General features: G+C 40.4%; 1 protein-coding gene across 4 annotated transcripts in view; it reads right to left on the minus strand.

Annotated features, from left to right (window-relative positions):
* The window catches only part of STAG1 (stromal antigen 1), a 173,074-nt gene that overhangs the window by 100,818 nt on the left and 50,200 nt on the right, over positions 1-22,056 (minus strand). For 3 of the 4 annotated variants that reach the window (XM_042024746.1, XM_042024745.1, XM_042024747.1), the window contains exons 4-5: positions 17,085-17,264; positions 5,527-5,623 (exon numbers count right to left, since the gene is read on the minus strand). In XM_042024746.1, coding sequence (XP_041880680.1) covers positions 5,527-5,623; positions 17,085-17,264 — 277 coding nt within the window. The remainder of the gene's footprint in view (positions 1-5,526; positions 5,624-17,084; positions 17,265-22,056) is intronic. The other variant, XM_042024748.1, reaches the window with a different exon arrangement.

A 22,056-nucleotide genomic window follows, 5' to 3' on the forward strand; every position in this document is an offset into this window, starting at 1 on the left:
ATTCTCCCTTCTATTCACACACTGAAAAGGGATTTTGCTGAAGAAACTGTGACAAAGCAGACTTTATACCCTTAATAAAAATACAAGCTCCAATGCAATGAATTGCATTGTTTTCTAATTTGGTCACAATGCAAAATATTTATGATACCAACTTCTTAATAATAACTGAATGACTGAAGAGATAAAGCTTTTTAACACATGCCAAAGTCAGCAACATTTCTCACTCTCTGCAGTTCCTTGCAAAAGGCCCATATGCAGGAAATCAGATTTACCCAAGTCTTCTTTGTGCTCTGTAACATCCACCTGTACAGGACGATGATCCCATCGATCACAAAACAAAACCATGCACAAATCATTTTTTTTAGACCATTTCTCTAATTACCATGTTATAACCCCTATTAAAATATTATTAATCACAGTAAATAACACTATTTCCTGGCTAATTTGCTTTCTGGAATCCTTTCCAAAGCAAAGCAAGCAAAGCTTGTTCACTGCTTTTGCCAGACCATATAGTGGCCACTCAATGCTGGTTTTTCCTGGTTTTAGCCTTCAATTTCCTTTGGCAAAGCAGAAATCTATTTGTTTGCCCTTAATTAAGTTCACAGAGCATTAACAAAAACCAAAATGAGCAAGCTAACTCAGAACTCCTGCACTTACTGGCTCAGTTTGCACCATTCGATCAGAATTTGACAGAGGATCTAGAATAGGTGAGGAACAACCAGGCACTCAGGGATGAAGAGGGAAGAGAGTGTGGCACCCCAAGTATTTGATTCACAGGAAATGTACCACAAAGGAATCTGGCTTTAAGCCCTGGGGAAAGAGTCATGGACAGGTCTCTGCTTACTCACAACTGAGAAAAACCCAGCCTTAAGCAGCACCAGCAATCCAGGCCGACAGATGACAGCTGGAATATTTGCTCATCAATGACTGATTCCACACAGGAACCTAAAGGGAAGATTCTGTACGAAAAATAAAGAATGAGAAAGATCATATAAAGAAAATATATTACTTCCCTCAGCAACTAAGGACAACTTCAGTGCGCCAATTCAAAAAGCTGCAGTTAAGAAATGGAGAGCCCCTTACAGTCCAGAGGAGGCTACAACACCACCAGGAATTTAACAGGAAGGGAGTTGCACCAGTTTGGTTCCATCAGCAACCGGTGTTTCACAGCTGTCTGATAGAGGCAGGAGAGCAAGTGGCAGCAGTGCTCAAACCACTTCTGAAAACCTGTTTAAAAATGTACAGGTTTCTGGCTTACCCAGCAGAAAATAAAGGAGAGGGAAGGAGATGGGTGGGAGAGAAGGAATGGGAATAATTCCACTGTACACTTGAAAGTAGTCAAGTAGTTTCCTCTTCAACTACGTGAGACCCTTTTCCCCTGCAGAAGAAAGCTTCTTTTCTCCCATGGACTCAGTGGCCAGTTTTCCGTCACAGCTCAAGAGGCTGTTCCAACCACTAATTGCTTCTGGTTAGGAAAAAAAATATTTATTCCACAAGCATGGCTCTCTGCCTTTAAAATGTAGAAAGGTCAGAGTGCTCAAGGAGCTTTCTGTTTGTTTTCCATCAATAACAGAAGGCATGAGCTGACAGCCATGCAGATACCCAAGTCAGCTCTAAATCCAGGGAGCTCCAGAAATGGAAACAGCCTGGTTGTCATAGCAGCAGAGCAGGATACCTGAGCTAATTACTCAGTCTGAGAGGCAGAGCTAATTAGCCCTGTTGCAGCATCACACTGACACAGTTATAATCCTTCTGGGACCTCACACACATATTGCTGATTAGACATTTCAGTTTGCTTGCAACCAGCTCAAGAGAGCTCAGCACTCGACGCTGTGCTTTACATAAACATTCAAAAGAAGGAGAGAAAAAAGGGGGAAAAGCAAAAATATCTTCCTACAAAGAAGAAAGCAATGGAAAAGAGCTCACAAAACCCCCCAGAAGACTCTGAACACTGGTCTGCAATTCTTCTGCAAGGGAGGAGGGTGCCTGAATCCACAGTGCTGCAGACCAAAGCACAACACTGGAGATGGAAATCTCAGTAGTGTGGATACACCTCCACCCCCAGTCCAGTGGCACTTAATTGAAAAAAGGTCTTTATCATTACAACAAGCTAACATCAAAAAGTTCCCTGTTACCTAATAATGAAAACTCTGAAATTTTGCTCCTGACTTAGAAATAAGAAAGTAAATACAACACCACCTGCTTTGCAGATTGTGAATCCCACGGAAAATAAACACCTACTACCAACAGACCTACCTGTTTTATTTTCAAGGACTGCAAACAGCATTTTTGCTGGTTTTCCATGAAGAAGTAGTATTTTAACACTTACCTTTTCACCTTTCTAAGGTACTCTCTGATACAAGATCCTCCCTCTAAAAGCAACACATTTTAAAAGGGTCAGAAACAAAAAGTGAATGGGTGAATGTATCAGTCCTTGTTAACCATTTTTCTGCCTCAGAAATTCAACATAACACAACAGAAAAGACTACACAGACAAGCTGTGAAAGGCAGAGACTTTTTTGTACTCTCCAAGCATAAAAACAAGCAAGACAAAGAAAAATTCTTTACATAACCATTTCACTTCTTTGTAATCAAAATTAGCAAAGGCAACATATGTACCGATTGAGCAGGCAAACTAGAGGAAAGATGACATGACAAGTGACCAGCTCGCTCCCATGCAAATCTGCTTATTGAACTGAGATGTTTTGACAGTCCAATACAAGAAGCTTCTCATTTACATCAAATAGCACTCTAAAAACACACAAAGATTACTGGAGTCACGCTAAAACCTAATCTCCTACGTCTTTAATAGACACACATTAAATAGATACTCAGAAGAATCGACAAAGGACAGACATGCTTGAATATTTGGTGTATATTTATTGATTTTTAAATTGCACAGATCTTTTATGTTCACCTGCAAAGGTCACTAGTTTAACAATTGTTAGTATTAACAATTTCCATAATATGCCTGCTTACTCATATTTACAAGAGATCACTTCTCATTTCAGCAACAGCTCTAAACAAAGCTGGAAGATGCCAAGAGGTTCACTCAAGCATCTGTGCTGCCCAAGAGAATGGGATAAACACATAGAAATCAATGTTTCTAAACAGAAAGGTATTTTTTCAGGGTCAATAGTGTTGCTAAATAAAACAGTTTGGTGCCTCAATGATTTCTAATTAAAGCCAGAAAATGGGCACACACTCTTCACCTGCTCAAAACTTTTCAAAGACACGTCAAGCTAAATGTACTTTACATATATTTAGATATCAAGTGTTGAAATGGTAGATTTATAAACCTAGCATCACACTTTCCTGAGAAACTTCCTCCCAAGTTAGTTGTCCTCCTCCTTTCAGTTACTGATCACAAACTTAGATATATTATCAGTCAGTATTTAGATCCAACTTTGGGAAAGAAGGCTGGAGAATCCAAGACTGTGTTAGTGGAGCAAACCGAAAAGAAGAAAATTAAGGAAGATAAAGCAGTCATTGAGATTCAGAAGGGGTTGTTATTTATCAAAAATAAAAATAAGCAAGAATGTCAATGAAGTCTCTAAAGGGAAATAAAGATGTCGTAATATATGATCTTCCCATGAAAAAGAATCTTGGTCTTCCTCACAAAATACAGAACAACACCTGATTTCTCATTTCCATTAAGGACAGCTTAGTATGCACTTTACCCTAAGTGGACTACCAATAAAATCCACTCTCTTCTGATAAGCTCTTATTAATTCTAGAAAACAGGCATATTACTGGAAACTGGAAAGAACTGCATTGTTTGCCAGGATTTTAACCCTGTTCTGCAGCTGTTACTGGGGCCACTGCAAAAATTCCAACCCAGAAATAAACCTCCCAAACACGCTATGGACTTGGGGGTAATTTTTTCTTCCTTTCTCCTGTCATTGCTGTTTGGGACCACAAGGCACTGAAAGCAGCTCAGCAGAGATACCCCTGGGGATACAGCAGAGCACTGAAAATGGCAAGTCACCATTCAAAGAAAAGCCAAGTGAGTCGATGACATCAGGCACTCGCAGCGCTGCTGCCTCCCAGCCAGTCACAGGAAGCTTTTCTGGGAAGCACTTGCTCCAGCAGCATATGGCTGACAGTGGGCATTCAGCCTGCATCACTCACCAACGAGGGGTTTAAAATATAGGAATCTTATCAGAGTGCTGCTTTCTCTAACGAGGAGAAAGAAAGGGAAAATAAATTAGAGAGCAGCAGGGGAATGAAGATATTTATGACATGCCTTCACCAAAAGCTTGCATCAGCAAGAATATAAACACATGGCCGAGGATCCCTTTGGTTTAATGCTGCCCAAATTCTTACAAATAAGCTTGTGGGGTTGCTTTTTTTCATATACACCTTCAGGAGAGAGTTAAATAAAAAGAAAAAGCACACAGAATACAACTACTTGCACATAAGCTGCCAAACACAACTGAAAAATGTTTCAGGGGTTCTGTGTGAACAGTGCAGACATTGACACAGGCTGGTAACCTAAGCCCTAACCTTCAGCCCTTTCACAGAATGCTCCCAGGGCTTCAGTCTTTCCTGTCATCCACAAAATAAGTTTCTTTCCCTCAGCTATGAAAAAGGGCTGCTGAAGATGCTGATGGTTCCTATTTCTTTTCTCTGATGCTTTTAACTACTCAAGACTTCACCTTATACTTACAGATGAAGAAAAGGGACTTCTACCCAGACCATTTGATGCCTAAAGGTGTATTCCCACATCAGATACAAAATGAGCAAGAAGAATTTCTGAATTGTGGGTTGTTTTCAACACTACTCAAAGTAAATTCTAGGAAGCATCAGAAAACAGTAAATAATTTGGTCCTGGGCGCTACAGAGAGAGTGGAGCTCTGTCTTTGTCTCTTTTCAAGGCTGAGTTAACTGAAAAAAGACAACACATGAAAAATTCATTAGAAGGCACAGTGTGGCAACAGAATGCTAGAAAGGCTGACTGCTGCATGCCTGGTAATGGAGACTGCTTAAATAGGGTATGAAAGGCAGGGCACTCGCTGCTGACGTGATAAAGTATCACAGAGGAAAAAATAACACTGCTGCTTCATCCACAGGAAATCTTTCTTGCTAATTGAAGTCAACCGAAGCCTGACTCCTTCCTCTTCAGTTAAAAAAAAAAAAATCCTAAAAAGAAAGAAAAAATATCAAAGCTAAGGTATAGTTGCCTACAAATTTTTGCAATTTAAAAATTGGGAAGAAACAGAAAGGGGAAGTAAAGATACGCCTACCTGGAGTACCAGATCTTTTGGCTCCTGCTGCTGATGAGTAGTGTCTCTGTGAGGATTTGAACACTTTAGCATGATGACAGGAAAGTGAGAAAAAGAAAGGGTAGCCCTTGACAAACAAGCTTTAAATCAAGTTATTCTGGAATGCAGACAATATTTCTATACAAACCATGCACATGAGGAGCACCAATCCAAGTGTCTCCCCCATCTTTACCAGCATTTGCACTAACACACGTTTGTAGGTCAGATTTATTCTATACAACTTGTTTCCCATGTTCTGTACCTCGACATCCTGAACACTGGATAAAGAAGTTGATTAAATCCAGAAGTGCTATGTCCCTGTCTTGTTTATATGATTCAATCCAGTCGTCCACCACAGACTGTCAAGAAAAAAAGAATACTTATCAGAGACTCTTAAAAAGTGTTTTATTAAAGGCAAATGACTTATTCTTTTCAGAATATAATTTCATAATTGAGCATTTATTTTGCATAATTATACATGTGTACAAATTCAGAAATCTATGCACCTTCTCTCAAGGTGGAGACAGAACAAATATTCTTAGAGAGCAGAACTATATGCATCATTTTCTGGTATTATATTATATAAACACAAGTTCAAATTGAAATTACTGTAATTCCTCAAAACTACTTAGAGTATTTTTTCAGTTTTAAAATTGTGTTGAAAAAACCAGACACTGTTACTCCATTCAGAATGACCAGAAATACTTTGGGATAAACACTGATTTTACATTGCGTAGTGAACATCTCAGTATTTATAAAGGCCAAAGTAGTACATCAGTCACTCAGGAACACTGTAAATAGTTCAGGAAGACAAAATATAATGAGGAATACATAGTAAATAAAATAGTAAATAGTAAATAAACATAGTAAATAAAATAAGACACAGAAGCTGGACTTAGGGTGTTTGTAAGCCACCTGGATCACAGGATAGGAAAGGACAGGATCAGCCAGTTTTAAACTACCCTCAGAACTACAGGCAGACAGGAGATATTTTTATCATCTCTGATATTCCAAGCTCCTCAGCTACCTAAACACTATAGGTAAGGAATTGTGTATATTTAATGTAATCAAATATTATGCTTTACTTATTTTGTGAGGAAAAAACCAAACCTTTCTGTTCTGCACATGCAACAGCATTCGTTAGGGAAAGCTTGATTATGTTATCAGAGTACACCTTGCAAATGGATTAGTTTATTCTGGACAGTTCAGGTCTACAAAGAATTTCTATAAAACTAATTTTAAAAAACCACACACATATACCAGCACCCACCATGCCCACACAATGGCTTCTACTGTGCTGAAAAGGAATCAATAGGAAAGACAAAAAATCCAAACAATTTGATCTCTTAGAAAAATCTGCCTTTTTCTTAATTAGTAGCTGTAAGGAGGCATCTTGAAAAATCCCTCTGCAATTTCCAGTTTATCCAAGTGCAAACTCCCAAGACTACCAGTGGGCCTTTGGCGGGTGTATGAGGAAAAGGGAGCAGCAAACCAGTTGTGTATGTACCAGAGACACACAGAGCTCTGAACTGAGCCAAAGCACTGCACACATCACCACACTCACCCTCGAGCCAGGAGCAGACTAGCAGTACTACCATGTTATCCAACAACCAGCATGAATCTTGAAACATCCAATTTGCCAGGAAACTCAGTTTGCACAAGTTTTGCCTCCCCACACACACACACACACCCAGTAGGAGAAGCAATTTTACAAAGGGGTCCATCTGCTACTTAGAAGAAATTAGAAAGCAACTCTTGGCCTCTAAGCTAAGCTTTAAACAAGTTGAGGAAACACAAAGCAGCAGCACAAAACCAGTTATCTAGAATGTTATCTCAGTGTTATTTTATCACAAACTCAGACCTGTTCCTGGAAGTATCAATCATTTCAATCAATCAGCAAAATTCTCCAGGGCACATAAACCAAATGTAGCCAAATGTAGAAAGTATTTACTACACCAAATATTGACAGAGCTTAATGACCAGGCTGTTGGTGTACTACCAATTTAGGAGATTTGTTTGAACAGCTCTACTACTGTAGATATCAGAACAACATGCAATTTCCAGCAGCTGTTTTTTACACTAAAGAAAATAGCAGCTGTGCTGGGTCAGACAACAGGTTCACCTGCCCAACAGGGCTTATACATGTAGTGAAAAGCATAAGAAAAGGGCAAGAATACACTGATATTTCTGAGTTACTCTCCAAGACCCTTAAGACCCCAGAAAATTTCCTCTCTCATGGATGTGTCTGTCTAAACTAGCTTTATATTGACATCATCTTGCAGCAGTGTGCAAGGGTTAATTATTCACTGCAAAATAAAACTATAATTGTGGTTTAAACTTGCCAACTGTTAGATCTATTTGATGTGACCCAATTCTTATGAAACAAGAAAAAACAAACCCCAAGCCCCTGTCTGCATTTTCCATATTTCCGTCTGGTCACCTCTTTCCAGGTAGAACAATCCTACTCTGTGCCATGTGGCTTGCCCAGAAATAATGCCCTATCTTTATCCTTCCCCCCTCTCATCACACATCTCTTGACAGTTTCTGAAGTCTACTACATTCTTCTTTGAGCCTGGGAAATCTCAGCTGCTTCTCCTGAGTGTTAATAACTAGCTCCCCAGCATCTGTTCATTATGCACTGCTGAGTTTCACAGAAAACACTCCCCCTGGAAATAAGGCTGGCCCAAGAAATTCCCTCCCACGTTCAGTCTTACTCCTGTTTGTTGCTACAACACACTGCCCCTTCAGCCATACCACTGCAACTTCTCCTGGACTGTGCTATATATACTGCCAATGAACCCACTGGACTTAAGAAAAGGGGGAGCCAAGGGAAGAAACTTGAAGGAATGAATACCTTTAAATGTTGCTTCTGTTTCCTTTAAACATTTATTTGATTTTTGCAGCGCTACCTCAAACTGCAGCATCAGTGCAGCTCCTCTCACTTCTATTTTCTGTCTCTCGTACAAAAAGAATTGTGTGGGACACGCTGTGTCCTTGGGCACTGGGGGCCCACTCTGTCCTACCAGTGTGCCACTTGCATTTTCAACCCAGAGCCATTGTGCAATTTAGAGAAAAATAAAGACAAGTGGCTCATCTCTAGACTTGGGGACCAGACTTGAGGCAATGCAGAGTCTTCCGTGGCAGCAGTAGATAAGAAAAGCAGAAAAATCAGAGCGAAGGTTCTCAAGAGGGATTGCAGGCAAAGACTGTCTGGACCTCCCAGAGAACTGACAAAGCTGTAAGTAAAAGGTGAATTTGTGGGTAGGGTTCATTTTATCTCAGCTGACATGCCCTCAGTGCCTTCACACTCAGCAGTGTGTGTGACACACGTGCGGCCAGCGCTCGGTGAGCTGTGGGTGTAACTCCTGCCCTGAGCAGGTACGTGAGGACAGCTGAGAGAGCTTTTGCTGCACAGTGCTTGTGTTCACCCCAAGAGAGCCCCACTGCCTGAGGGGCTGTGGCTGACAAGTCACATACAGGCACCTGACCTGCCAGCATCAGCACAGAGCCACTCAAACTGCATTCACTAAGCCCTAAAAATCAGTGTCCCAAAATAACACCCACACGCTCAGCCCCTCGTGTACACTTGGCAAGCTTGATGCCGAATTTTCTTCGAGATTACAGTTTAAGGCAACAGGAGATAATGAAGCCAGACTACATATGCTACAACAGTTGGAACTTAATCAAACTGTTGACTTTTGATGTAACAGAAAAGAGCTATAAAAACTGAAAACACTAGATGAAAAAATAAAAATTACATACATCAGACCCAAAAGAGAGACAAGTATCAACTGAACCAAGACAAAACAGCAGTAATCCAAATACCAGGAAAAAAGGTTGAATACAAGCAAAAAAGAAATCAAACCACAGACAGCAGTGTAGCAAATGGTGCAACATGCAATCCTTGCCAAAAAATTGAATTCTTTTGCATAAATATGCATAGAGAGAAGGACTCCTATTAAAAACAAGGATTTCTAACCAACAGGCCCCAGGTTACAGCAAACCCTCCAAGACGATTTTATCTTGCTGGCCACCTCCATCCAGATCCCACTTTTTCAAGAGCTTCTCATACATAATCCAAGAGCAAACTCAGGGAAATGACCCACATTTGCTCATCTTGCCCAGATACCTTTTGCTCTTGCCCCTCCCTGTCACCTGTCCCAAGCACAGATCATTTAACACCTTGAAGGCACATGTGGTGACAGAAGGCAAGGACCAGGTGGCCCTTTTGGAAAGGAGGTAGCTACAAGCAGGTTCCATCCCGCAGAATTCATCCCCACAAGTCTCCTTGCTCACTTCCACAAAACACTGAGGAAAGAAGGCACCAAAGACTGCAGAAGCTGCTCCAGTGGTACCCATCTGCTTCCAGATGTTTTTACCTTCAGATGCAGTGGGGAGCATGGATTTACTGTGTGGAAATGTGCACTTACATGCTGTGCATGAAACACACAATAAATTCAGCATTCTGGGGAGGCACAGGATCTATAGGACATGTGCTGCAGCCTGCCCAGGGGCAGCACATCCATGCTTTTGGGATTCACCAGCTTCAAGGCACACACATACTTGGCAACAAGCTCAGTTACACAGATAAAACCTCCAGGTAACTCCAGTAACACCAACAACCCTCCTCCACTCCCTGCTGTCAGGACACATCTAGACACATACACACACATGTTATATACATATACACAGACACATACATGTACCACATCTCTGGGTCAGTCACCAAGTCCATACAGGTATGTTACAAAAATGAGACTCAACCATTTTTTTTTATTATGAAATTGCTTCTATTCTTATGAGAACTTAGTAAAAAAATCAAGGTTTCCTGCAAATGGCAGATGATGTAAGGTACAAACACAGTGTCAGTACAAAGACTTTCCAAAGCCTGCAACAGTTTCCAAGAGAATCTCACAGAAATGAACTCTCTGATGAGTCTGTTTTAAGAGCTACCATGGAGCATAATTTGAAGAATATGCCAGGTAAGCAACCCTACAGAAATATGAAGCCTAAATAAAGTCAAGCAAGTAGCAGAATAGATGCACAGTCTGAGTAAACAACTTCAAATCAATCAACTTGGAGAAATATTGACCTTCACATCTCAAAGTCTGCTAAAAGATAAACCAGAAGCGTTTTAATGGTACTGAAGAGGAACAGCAGCTCGGGGTTGCCAGTAAAAGCAAGTCTGATGCAATGAATGAAATAATGAAGCTAGTGATCTTATTTCCTCCTCTAGACTTTGCAGCTATGAATCCATTTCATATTCCTTCAGCGTGAGAGAATTGAGGAGCATTAACTGTTGGAGGAACCAGAGGGACTGACAGCAGAGGACACCTTGCCAGCTCATGTAAATTAGCACAGTCCCTCTAAATATTAATGAAAGTTGACTTCAAAAAAAGCTATTTCACAGTTTCAATTAAGTAACAATCTGGCAACAGTGCTACAAACAAAAGTGAAAACAAATGACACCATACACAAAGTGCAAGCTAAAATGGAAGATCTGAGTCAACTGTAAACCAAGGCAAATCGAGTATAAAGAACTTGCCAAATAATTTGCCATTTCATACAACTGATCATGGACATGCTTCATTTACAGTGAAAATGAAAGAAAAAAATTACTCTAGAATGGGTGTGCAACATGTTTACATCGAGGTAGGAAAAAATGCAAAAAATCAAAGCTTACACTAACAACTTCTGCCAAAACCCCAAAGTTACTCAAATGAAATTTGAAACTGATCAAAAAAGGAATGCACAGTGAAATTAAATATTTCAATAACTTGTATAAAGAGCAACCTCAAATAGAAGATAAAAGTAGAAAATACACTTTAACAGATAGTGGGAAGAATTTAGTACACTAAAAATAAGAACCCAGGGAAACAAAGGCAAGTAGTGAGAGACTTAAAACACTGCATAAATTTTTTTAAGTCAATCTGTTCAGGTTGGCTTTTTAAAAAAAAAGAATAGAAGCCTTTTAAGGACAAATTTTGTGCAAACTGAAGTAATTACACAGATGGCTGCTGGAGAGAAGGTAGTTCCTAATGTGTGAAAGTATGTGCAATTTAGATGGGGCAGCACACTCCAGGATGAGTGCCTGGCTGCATTCCAAACTGCAGGCAGTAAGTCTAATATACACCCAGTGAAAACCTCATATCAGGATAACAAAAATGAACTGCAGCTTGAGGACATGCATTTTATTATTTTTCTCTAAGGATAATAATTTCAAATTATGAAAGAGTTCATACTTTGCTAACACCTATTATGCACTTCCTGATAAGCCAAAATAATTTTCTTTAAAAAAACCCCCAAAAATCTCACGTTAAGGTAACAGTAAGCAAAGATGGGAAAATTTGTTTTATGCAGTGTCTACCTACATAACTTTTTCTTTTCTGAAGCACAGAGAGGAAAGGAATACAGTCCTAGAAGTACTTCTTCCCAATAAAACTAAGGGATTTATACTCTCCATATAGGATTATCTGTTTGGCATTTTGTGTAAATACACATTTCTATGCAGTAGGCTGGGTATTAAATATCACTACACAGGGAAATCAGTGTAACATGTTACACTGAACCATTTGGGAGAAAAAACGCTACCAAAAGAAGAAATATTTCTTCTCTTAGGAGAATCTTAGAATGGTACAGGTTAACTGGCATTACACTGAGTGTGTAAAAGGTACTGGGAAAATTCTGCTTTCAAATGGACTCAAATCACAGGAACTCCTGAGGCTGGGTACTCTTGCCCAGCAGATCCACACTACTCAGGGCAGCAGTTGCTCACCTGAGTGCTCAGGAAAGGTGGGTGCACCATACAAAGCTCTCACCAAGATTTTCTAAGGTGGTACAGAACTTTTGCAGGTGCTCATCTCTCACAGGTGACATGTCACACGGTTTCCAAGCAGCTGTGTCTGTTTAAGCCAAGCCAATCACGGGCATGAATGATGCTACAAAGCACCAAAACTGCTCATGAACACGAGAATGAAAAGATACTTAGAGGAGTGCTGAAACAAAATGGAGTTATTCCAGTAAGAGACCCATCAATTCATTAAAACACATGATTCGTATTCCTGTGCTAGCACAGTTTGTAAAGGGCTCACAGATCACCCCAGAAAAACATCAGCATTCTAGAGAGCAAAAGACTTCTCTGCCTTCAAGTCTAACGAATATTTTCAGGTACAAATGTTTTCACACACTGCACTACTGGCACTTGTGTTCACATTAACAGCAAAATCATCTCACATCTTATTAAATCACAAGGGAAAAGAAGCCTTGTGTGATGACTGCAGAAAAATTCATTTGGTATTAAGGGATACTCCTCTAATTAATTAATGCTTTGTTCGGTGGCTAAATTGTTCCCAATGTAACAACTATAAAAACATGTACACAGTTTTGGTTTTTTTCTTTTAATTCAGTAGCATACAATCAAAAGCAAAGCAAGATTGGGCTACAGAATCTGCCTAGCAAAGTGAAAATGCTAGTTTAAATGTTAATAATAGATGCAGTCATTTTGCCCAGTAAACTTTAGAGACTGCATACTCAAACTCCTAAGGAGTTTCTGAGACAATCTGGGGAAACCCTAAGTTATTATCCATCCTTCAAGCTGGAGGATACAGCAGTTAAAATACAGTAACATGCCTTTAACACAAAAAGCATGGGTAATACTTAATGTATGTCTGTATATTATTAATCTTCAAAGACCTTCACTTTCAGAAATAGCTGAGGGAGTCACAGAGATGTGATCCAGCAAAAAACACTTCTAGAGGGAGAAAAGAAACTCAGGGAAGAGAGAGCCATTAAGGCCACTGACACCACATTGACCCTGAGCTGAGAACAGTCAGAGGTAGGGAGAATCCCCAAAATTCATTTTTGCCACCTTATTCTCTTTCTTAACTGCCACTGTCAGAGATAGGCTGTTGGATTTTTGGTGCAATCCAGTTACAGCTGCTCTGATGTTCTTAAGCTCAAGCATCTATGTAGAAACACATGTAATTCCTCCTGCATACGGTAGATATGGTTAAACAGTCACTCCAGCCAGGAGTAAGTCTGAGCTGCTGCCAGAGATGGACTTCTCAAGGCAGGGTAAGCCTTGAGAAAGCCTTGTATGCTACAAATACAGCTTTACTCAGACTGGGAGGGAACCTCCAAGGTCACAAATCCCCATGTGCATGTAAGAACAGTGAGGAACATCCCTGATTTCTGGAAAGACAAGGAAGCACTGGTGGCACAATGAAAAATTCCATTTCAGCACACTCGATACTTGGATACTTATCTTAAAATGCCTGCTGGCATATAATGGAGCCATATTTATTCTGAACTATGTCTAATCAACAGCAAGATTACCTTTTATTAGCTGAGCATAAGCAGAGGCAGCAATTATGAAAAATTTTTTTTCCTCAAAATCAGCCTCTGCCCTGTAGTGAACTGCTAACACCAATTAAGGGTGACTGGTAATGAATGGAATATTGGAGAGTCATCAAGGCATAGATCTGTTCATGTTTGGGTACTGAACACCTCCTAAAATTACTGACAATCCATTCTCTCTGATGTTCTGGAGGAACAAACCCCCTTTGCAGACAAGAAAGCAGAACTTCCATGTCTGGTTTGACCAACAGCAGCACAAACTTCATTACAGATAACTGGTCATAACTAACTCAGGAGAAATTTGCAGTCTGAACCCTAAACAAAATCTGATCTCATCACAAGCTCTTTAGCTCCCTGTCATCTTAACAGCAGGGTCAGAGACCAATGCAGAGATGCCTGAACATTTTAGCTACCAGTCAGTCTCTGCCTGGGTGGCTCAGCTGGAAGAGCAGAAGCTCACCCGAGCCTTCATTCCCACCACTGGGCAGCTGAGCACATGAGAAATGCTGATAGAGACCATTCTGCCTATGGAAGTTCAGAGTCGGGAAATGCAGAGGATATAGCTGTCACCATAAAAATACAACTAAAAAATAAGTATATGGAAGAGAAAAATGACAAAAAGCAGAAGAGTATCATGTTTGACTATGAACATAAAAACCTCAGAGTCTAAAGAAGTTCTATGAACAGTCTTAATGGAGTAACACTTGAAAATGTACCTGCAGAAAGCATGAGCAGCAGGTCATGTCACACTTCATACACAGAGAGCTGCTGACAGAACAACTCCTGAAGCACTAACTGTACAAAAGGTTACAGAGCAAATGAATACCAACTTAACGTGAGCATCAAAGAGATTTACAGAGTTCAAACAAGACACAAGCAGCACCTCATGACAGAGGCAAAGATTTTATGCAAAGAGCAGCCCTGGAGTTATGTATACTTGAAACACAAAAAATTAAACTGATTTTATTTCCCTGGAAGAAGAAACCTGCAACAAGCCTGAAGAAAAGTAGTAAATGAATCCTGCTGTGAGAAGCAAAATAGAGAAGCTTAAAAGAAGTGAAAATTGAATTCAGCTACAGACTTTCATGAACTGGCATCACAAAGCCAGAAAAATCGAACAACTAAAAAAAATTCTGAGAGCCAACAGCAGGAGCAGATAGATCAGAAATGAAAGCACATGATTTCCATGTAATGTCAGAACATATTAATTGAATTTTCCTGGGTTTTCATTGCTGGAAGCAAACTTAGGAGCACTAGAAAATAAGTATGTTCATAGTACAGGGAAAGAACTGAATACTGAGAAATAATATGTTCAGCCAAATACAAATATATGGCACTTGTTTGAAAACTGCAATACTGACAAAATTGCTAAAATGACACAAAAAAACCTGCTTCAAAACTATGAAAAACAAAAATGCCAAGCATTCCTAATTGTTACATCAAAACCCCTAAGCTATTATGGAAAAATACAAGTATAAAGAGAAGTATAAGTCTCGTTTACAGAACCCTGGTTTCACACAGGATTATTGTCCAAAAGTGCAAGTTAAAAGTATTAAATCACATTTTAATTGCATTCTCTTTCCTACAATAGGGCTTCTTTAATTTTTAAAAATATTTTTACCAACGGTAAGTTTTTCAAAGGTGCCCAAGAGCGATGCATGCTCTTGAAACTAAGGCTCAAGTCATTTATGCCTGTTTGCATCCCAGGCCTTCCCTATTCCTTTACTATTTGTGTGTAATCTCTCCCCTGCTTAGACTGTGCTGTGCACTTTTCCTCCTGCCTGCAGGCTGGGCACATGTGGAGCATGTGTGTGTCTGTGCATATGTGATTTGTGGACACAGGTATGTAAATGGGAATACACAGACACACATCCACCCACACACGCAAATTCTCCACTTCTCAAAACAATTCCTTTGTATCTGAATTCCAAAGGTTTCTTAATGCAAACATGCAGCCAATTTTTTGTTTGTATTTAATCTGCAGAAGACTTGTGTCAGCATCTCTTTTGAAACAGAGAAAATGTATCAAAGTCAACTTCACACACACACACACACGCAGAGTTATCAAATATCAAAGCAATCACCCATTCCTTTCTGTTTGGCTTCTGCAAATACCAATAACTCTAAGTCAACTATACTACATAAAGTATATTGTATGTTCTGCACCACAGTAAAACCAGAAAATAGGCTCCAGATGTTTCCTCAATTCCTGCCAAAAACAAAATTTGAAAAAGTGCTGAAAACCAAACAAAGTTGGAAGCTTTGTTGTAGGAAAAAAAGGCACAAGGAATCTGTAGCTTTGTTAGGAGTAAATTTGTTCTGTCTTCACCTACTAGATAAGAAGGGTCAATCCTGAATAAGTGTAAACACAGCAACTATGCAGAACAAAAATTCTCATTTCCTTTCTGTGTATTACTTCTTTAAAATTACATCTCAGACTTTCCACAGATTCGAGACAGAAAATTTTCAACAACTTTCATTCATTTGCAATACTTGATTCCTCTGGGATTTAAAGAGACTTAGCTTTTAGCTACACTAAAGTAATATTGAGAATGGGACTTGGCACCTAATTCCCCTAATTTGTAATTTTCTCATGTTAGCACCAAAACAAACTGATACTGCCTAAGTCCTGTGTTGTTGAAACGCAAAGTAAAGCAGGTTTGCTTAAACAATCCTTGAGAGCAGGAATGACTGTTGGCTTTGGACTGCATGGGCTGAAGAGTGTTTTGGGCCCACTGTTTCTCCTTTGAGTACCAAAACCAAGAGCTGCAGCACAGCAGCTTACTAAAACCCCCAACACTGTCCAAACCAATCCTCTGTGCAGCGTCCTGAGGTGACACTCACCTGGCCCCATACATCCTGTACAGACCTCTAACCTGATCAAAACATAAGGGGGTAAGAAACATTTCTAGAGGCAACTAGAACCATCTTATTTATTTTACAATGAAAAATTTGCCTTCAGGATGTATCCATGTTTTCCCTCAGACTCAGGGAAAGTCTAGGCAAATAGTTTAGCCTTCATCTGTTGCCCTGATGGGGACAGCAGGAATACAAGTTCCAGTGCAAAGGGCTCCAAACTGCTTGTGTGAGCAGGTATTCTTGGAAAAAGAAGAGAACAAAGAAGGCTTGGATCCATCCTTATTTTCATACACTTTTTCCCCATATAAAACTTGCTACAGGATATTCTTTAACGAACTGCTTAATACCAACATATATTTTTAACTTAGGAGTAATGAACAAAATAATGGAGAATTTGAAACACGTGACCTTCTGCCAGATCTGTTGTTCTTCAGAAGGATACACTACAGCCCTCAATCAGAGCCCACTCAGTCCTGTACTTTATCATACACAGTCTGTGGGACCAATGCAGTCATGAGAAAACACCCGTTTACAAAAGCACAGCTTAGACTGGACTGCAGTCAGGATACACGGAATTGTGAGGGGGAACACAAGGAGACATTTTACCTGCATAGCACTCTTTCCCAGCTTAACCACCTCAAACAAAGTGACAGGGTCCCCTTCTCCGTTCTGCTGCGGGTGGCCATTGGCTCTCCCACGAGTGGCTCCTCGAGCTCCGGCGTCGGCACGCCCCTTGTCCGCTGGAGACTTCCGGGGTTTCTTAGTGGCAGACTGGGCAAAGAAAACCAGCAGAGTGAAAGTTTATTATAGCTACATCTGAAACCACCCAGCGTTTCTTTAGAAATGATCCATAAACATGACATGGTTACACCCTCACACACAGTTATACCCACAAGGACCACGGGATGAGCCAGGCTGGAAGGCATCTCCAGCCTGACCTCCTGCTCAAAGCAGGCTCAGCTATGAAACTCAACCAGGCTGCTCAGGGCTTTATCCAGTCAGGTACATATAACTTTATTTATCAGTAGCTGTTGAGGGACTATTTAAAAGCCACTGCCATGCCAAGGTAAGTAGTGGTGAACTCTCAGTGCTGGAGTAGTGGTTTGTGTCAGTCCCCGTATGAGTCTTACACAACACAGACATTGAGAATAACTGGTGATCCTAACTAATGATCTAAGACAGAAAATTACTGAAAATACATTTGCCATATTAACATTCATTTTCTGTATTTTCATTTTCATGTAACTTTTATAAGAAACTGTGTACACAGTCAGCTCTTCAACACAAATCACCAAATTTGTACAGCCAGATTTAGTAAATCACCATAACAGCCTCTTGCTTCAAATTTTTATGAGTTAAAGCATTTTCCCTTTGAGTCTAAATTATTTAATGTAAATTTTCTCTAGGTTCTTCAAGGTTTTAATCAGGTGGTATAGACACCACCTGTAAAGGCTCACCTACTGAACAGTTTGCTCTGAATTTAGGTCACTTGTGAAACAGAAACAAAGAGAGTTCTGGGGAAAATAACATCAGATTTCTTACTTCCATATTCTATTATTTCTCCCTACTGTGAGGCAGACAAAAGCAAAATCTGCTGTTTTCCACAGAACAATGAAGCTATTTTGAGGAATTATGTTAAAGAAAACAACACACAAGCAAATCAAAGACTACATTTAGGACAGTATCCCCATGGCACCGTTTACTCGAGTACCCTGTCAGCTGAGTTTCTGCTAAAGCTTTCAGTAAAGAACACAAAGTCAACCTTTTCGGTTGCATACTCCAGTGCAGACACTTTGAGAACTTTACTGCAGAGGTAAGGGATCTAATTTCTAGCAGAGAGCTGGTAGAAGACAGCCCTGCAGTCCAGCTTTCCCCGTGCTTTAAGAGGGATCACTGCCTTAAAAGGGGTGGGGCCAGAGGGCCAAAGCAAAGGGCAAGGTAGAGTGCAACTGCCTCTTGCAAATATTCATTTAAGGACTTGCATAGAAATGCAAGCTGGAAAGCTTAAAATAAAGGTACAATCTCTGTGAAGTTTTTTGGATAACATTTGCACTTTGGATCAAAAGAGTATCTCCCTCAATGAATTTTTAAATATGTGCAAAGCTGCCTGTAACAGCAAGAATATTATCAACATATGAAATGTTTAAGTTCTACTGAGTTCAAAATAGACACATAATCACTATTTATTAAAATGGGAAAGAACTAGAAGTAAATTGACTCTTTTGAGCTATATAATCCATGCACTTATTCCATCTGGGAGACAGTAAGCACTTCACCTAGCTGCAAGGACTGCTAAATGAAAGCTTGAATGCAAACTGATGCCCTCCACAGAAGCTAATGCAAGCCCCCTCTACACTCAGTTTTTCTCAACATGTAATTGAAAAGGAAATGCTGCGAGGATGAAGGGAAAGGAAGTAAGAGATGGATGTGAAATGCACATATCCAAAGCTACCTTGTTAATGAAAGCAATGAGAAAAGCCATCTGTTTGAGTACCTGAGTATGAGGACTACGGACACAGGCTCAAAATGTGTAATCACTAGGCATATAAATGCCCATTTCAAATTCCCTTTGTCAGGTATCCTGGGAAAAGGGAGGTGCTTTGACCAAGGCTCCTAGTTTGAATTGGAAGGGTGAGATCATCACTGAGCCCTCAGAAGAGGTACAGAAATAACTGACAGATGTACTTCTGACAAATTACTGGACAAAGCCAGATTCTTCAAAGCCAGGTTCTTCTTTTCAATATCCTGGCCCTGAACTAACACCAGATATATTACTGAGTCTACTCAAATAAAATTTCTCTCTGGTGTACATTTTCTTTTGACAATGAGAACATCTCTCAGAGTGGAGAAAACAAGTCTTGCATCTAACAAAAGCCATTCTGTATCCAAGCTGGGGGTAGCCAAATCCAGATGCAGGATCTGTATTGAATCCTGCCTCTAGAGACAAAACAAGTAGACAAGATGCTCCACTCAAAACTGAAAATAATCCAAAATGTGAACTTTCTGAGCTAGGCAAGGATTAACGTGGTCTTCAGGTGGAAAGGCACTAGCAAAAGGGCAACCACCCCTCAGCACTTCCACCCAGCAGGCATCTGGCAGGAAGCCCAAGCTCAGTCTCACTCCAGAGTGTGAATATGAAAGCAAGCCACATCTAGGTCCTCCAGCAACTCTCTGGTGCACTGAAGTTTTGCAAGCACAAGGCACGTGGCATTCCCTCAGTCATTAACACACAACATTACAATGCAGCTGCAAACATTATTTGCACACAATATCTCCGAATCTACAGCAAGAAACTCTGCAGGCCATGTTGACAGGTTTGAGATTCATACAGGTTCCTGCCTCTGAGCACAAAGTTCAGTAGGAAATCCTACTTCAGAAAGACCAAAGAGACCCATCAGCCAACTGGAATAATCCCCCCAGGGGTTCCTCAACACTGGACACTTCCGATTCAGCTGGACAGGGTGCTAGGGCATCTTTTCTAGATCGTGCTTTTGCTAGACAAGGCTGAACCAAATGATCTGTGCAGTCTCTTCCAACCTGGTATTCTATGATTCTGTCCCAGGATGGAGACATCCTCCACCACCACCGGAGCAAGTGAAGGAAAAGGAAGGACTGGGACATCCGTAGAAACACAGAGAAGACTCATTCATGATACAGAGTATCGGTGCCATATCTCCAAAGGCAGGGTGCTCTTGGAAATGGAGTTGCAAAAGCCACAAATCTAAAAATTACATTTGGAATTGAGGATGCCAGACACAGGTAACTGTGCATTCCAGAAAGGAGATGCATGCACTCACAGGAAAGGGTGATCCTTCTGCAAAACACAAAAAGCCCCATTCTCTTACACCGTGACAAGCTTCCACACAGAAACAGCCCTGCTGAGGATGAGTGTGGCCCCAGTAAACCTGTCAGACTATCACTGACAGCTGTAAAATGAGATGTTTCGTAAGATCAGAGTGCATTTGTAGCAGGTCTGATCCTGTGGATCCACCAAATGCTCATCACAGGAAAGCACAGGAAACACAGAAACTCTGAATCCTAACAGGAGCAACAATTGTGATTATTGCACACCACTGTACAGCTTTCAGCCAGAAAGTTCCCCCCCTGAAGTGGGTGAATTAGGACTCCCAAAGGGAGGGATAAAGCAGCATGACAAGATAAGAATGCTTGAGGCTTTTTAATCACACACCAAGAAGGTGCTGCTTGGAGCTGAGAGGCTGCAGCAGTTGCATTTATGATTTCACTCTGAAACCCAGGACAGTTGGGCTGGTGTGGTGTCAAAATGGACTGAGGTGCCAAATGAAAACAGAAATTACTGATGATTTTTCCAATCTGTGATAACAAAAGCTGAGGGTTTATATACACCAGCATTAGGAAATTCAGAAGTTCCAGAACATGCCACAGAAGCAACAACCAAAAATGGCCATATTGATGGTCACATACCTTACCTGTTGCTTTAAGGCTTAAATGAATGCAAACAGGAAACAAAATACTCACCTTGACTGCAATTAAACTAAAAATTATGACAATTCAGGATTTGGTAACAAATTAGCTACACAATACTTTTCCTTTCATGTCTTTAAAATTATCGTGAAGAAAATAAAAGTGACCCACATTAGTAAAATCAAGTAATACAGTGAAAATTAATTCACACACTACCAAAAAAAAAGTGAAAGTGGCTCGACATTTTCCATTAACATTCCCCAAGTTGATGGGATGCAGTTCACAAAGAAATAAAGGCAGTAGAAGGCCTAAAGTCAGTAACTCTGCCTAACACACCACCTGGAAACAATGACCTGTATGCGCATTCACACCATGAGGCATTTAGAGAAATAAATACCCCATTTCCCAGGGAAGGTGGAAGAAGCTTTTTAACCTCCATTGAGTAAGACTGAAGGACTTGCCTCTCCAAGGCACCAGCCCCTCAAGAGGCCTTGTGTTCTAAGTTCATGTTAAGTGGAAGAATGGTAATGCCTGAGGTCTTTCTGAATTAATCCCGATCAAAAAAAGACTATGACACGTTTCATACCATCATCATGTTTATCTGAGAAGGTTCTTGGATTCCAACAGTCCTTTGGACTGTATTGGTCATAGAAACAAACAAGGTGCTCCCTGTGAAAAGTCTCATCCTGCAAATAAAGACAGGTGCAGGTCCCCTAACAGCCAGTGCATCCAGAGCTGCTTCAGCTGCAGCACTCGTGCTTTAGGACACAAAATGCAGAGGCAGTGCTGGGGAGTGGTGGTGCTACTTTTCACCCTTATTTAAAAATCTATCCAGAGCTCTAAAAGTCATCTTAAAGAATCAAGAGAGTATGCTATAAATGCTTGAATGATTTCAATTCTTCTAGCTGAGGCAATTCCTACCAAAAAAAGATTATTTCCACAGAAACATGAAGAATAGACTAGATTGCCAAAAATACAAGAACCACACCATCAAAAGCTTAAAAGGAAAACTTCTAATGCTACAGGTGACAGGACAGAAAAGTCTTCACAAAGATGCTATAGATGCACTGCATTTCTACTGAACTGCAGACTTCCCTCAGTTTTAAGGGACAGACCTAAACCATCAGGCAGGCAA

The sequence above is a fragment of the Corvus kubaryi genome, unplaced genomic scaffold, assembly GCF_017639235.1.
Source record: "Corvus kubaryi isolate FWS band 111438036 unplaced genomic scaffold, C.kubaryi_AGA036_p1.0 37264, whole genome shotgun sequence".
Lineage (NCBI taxonomy): Eukaryota > Metazoa > Chordata > Aves > Passeriformes > Corvidae > Corvus > Corvus kubaryi.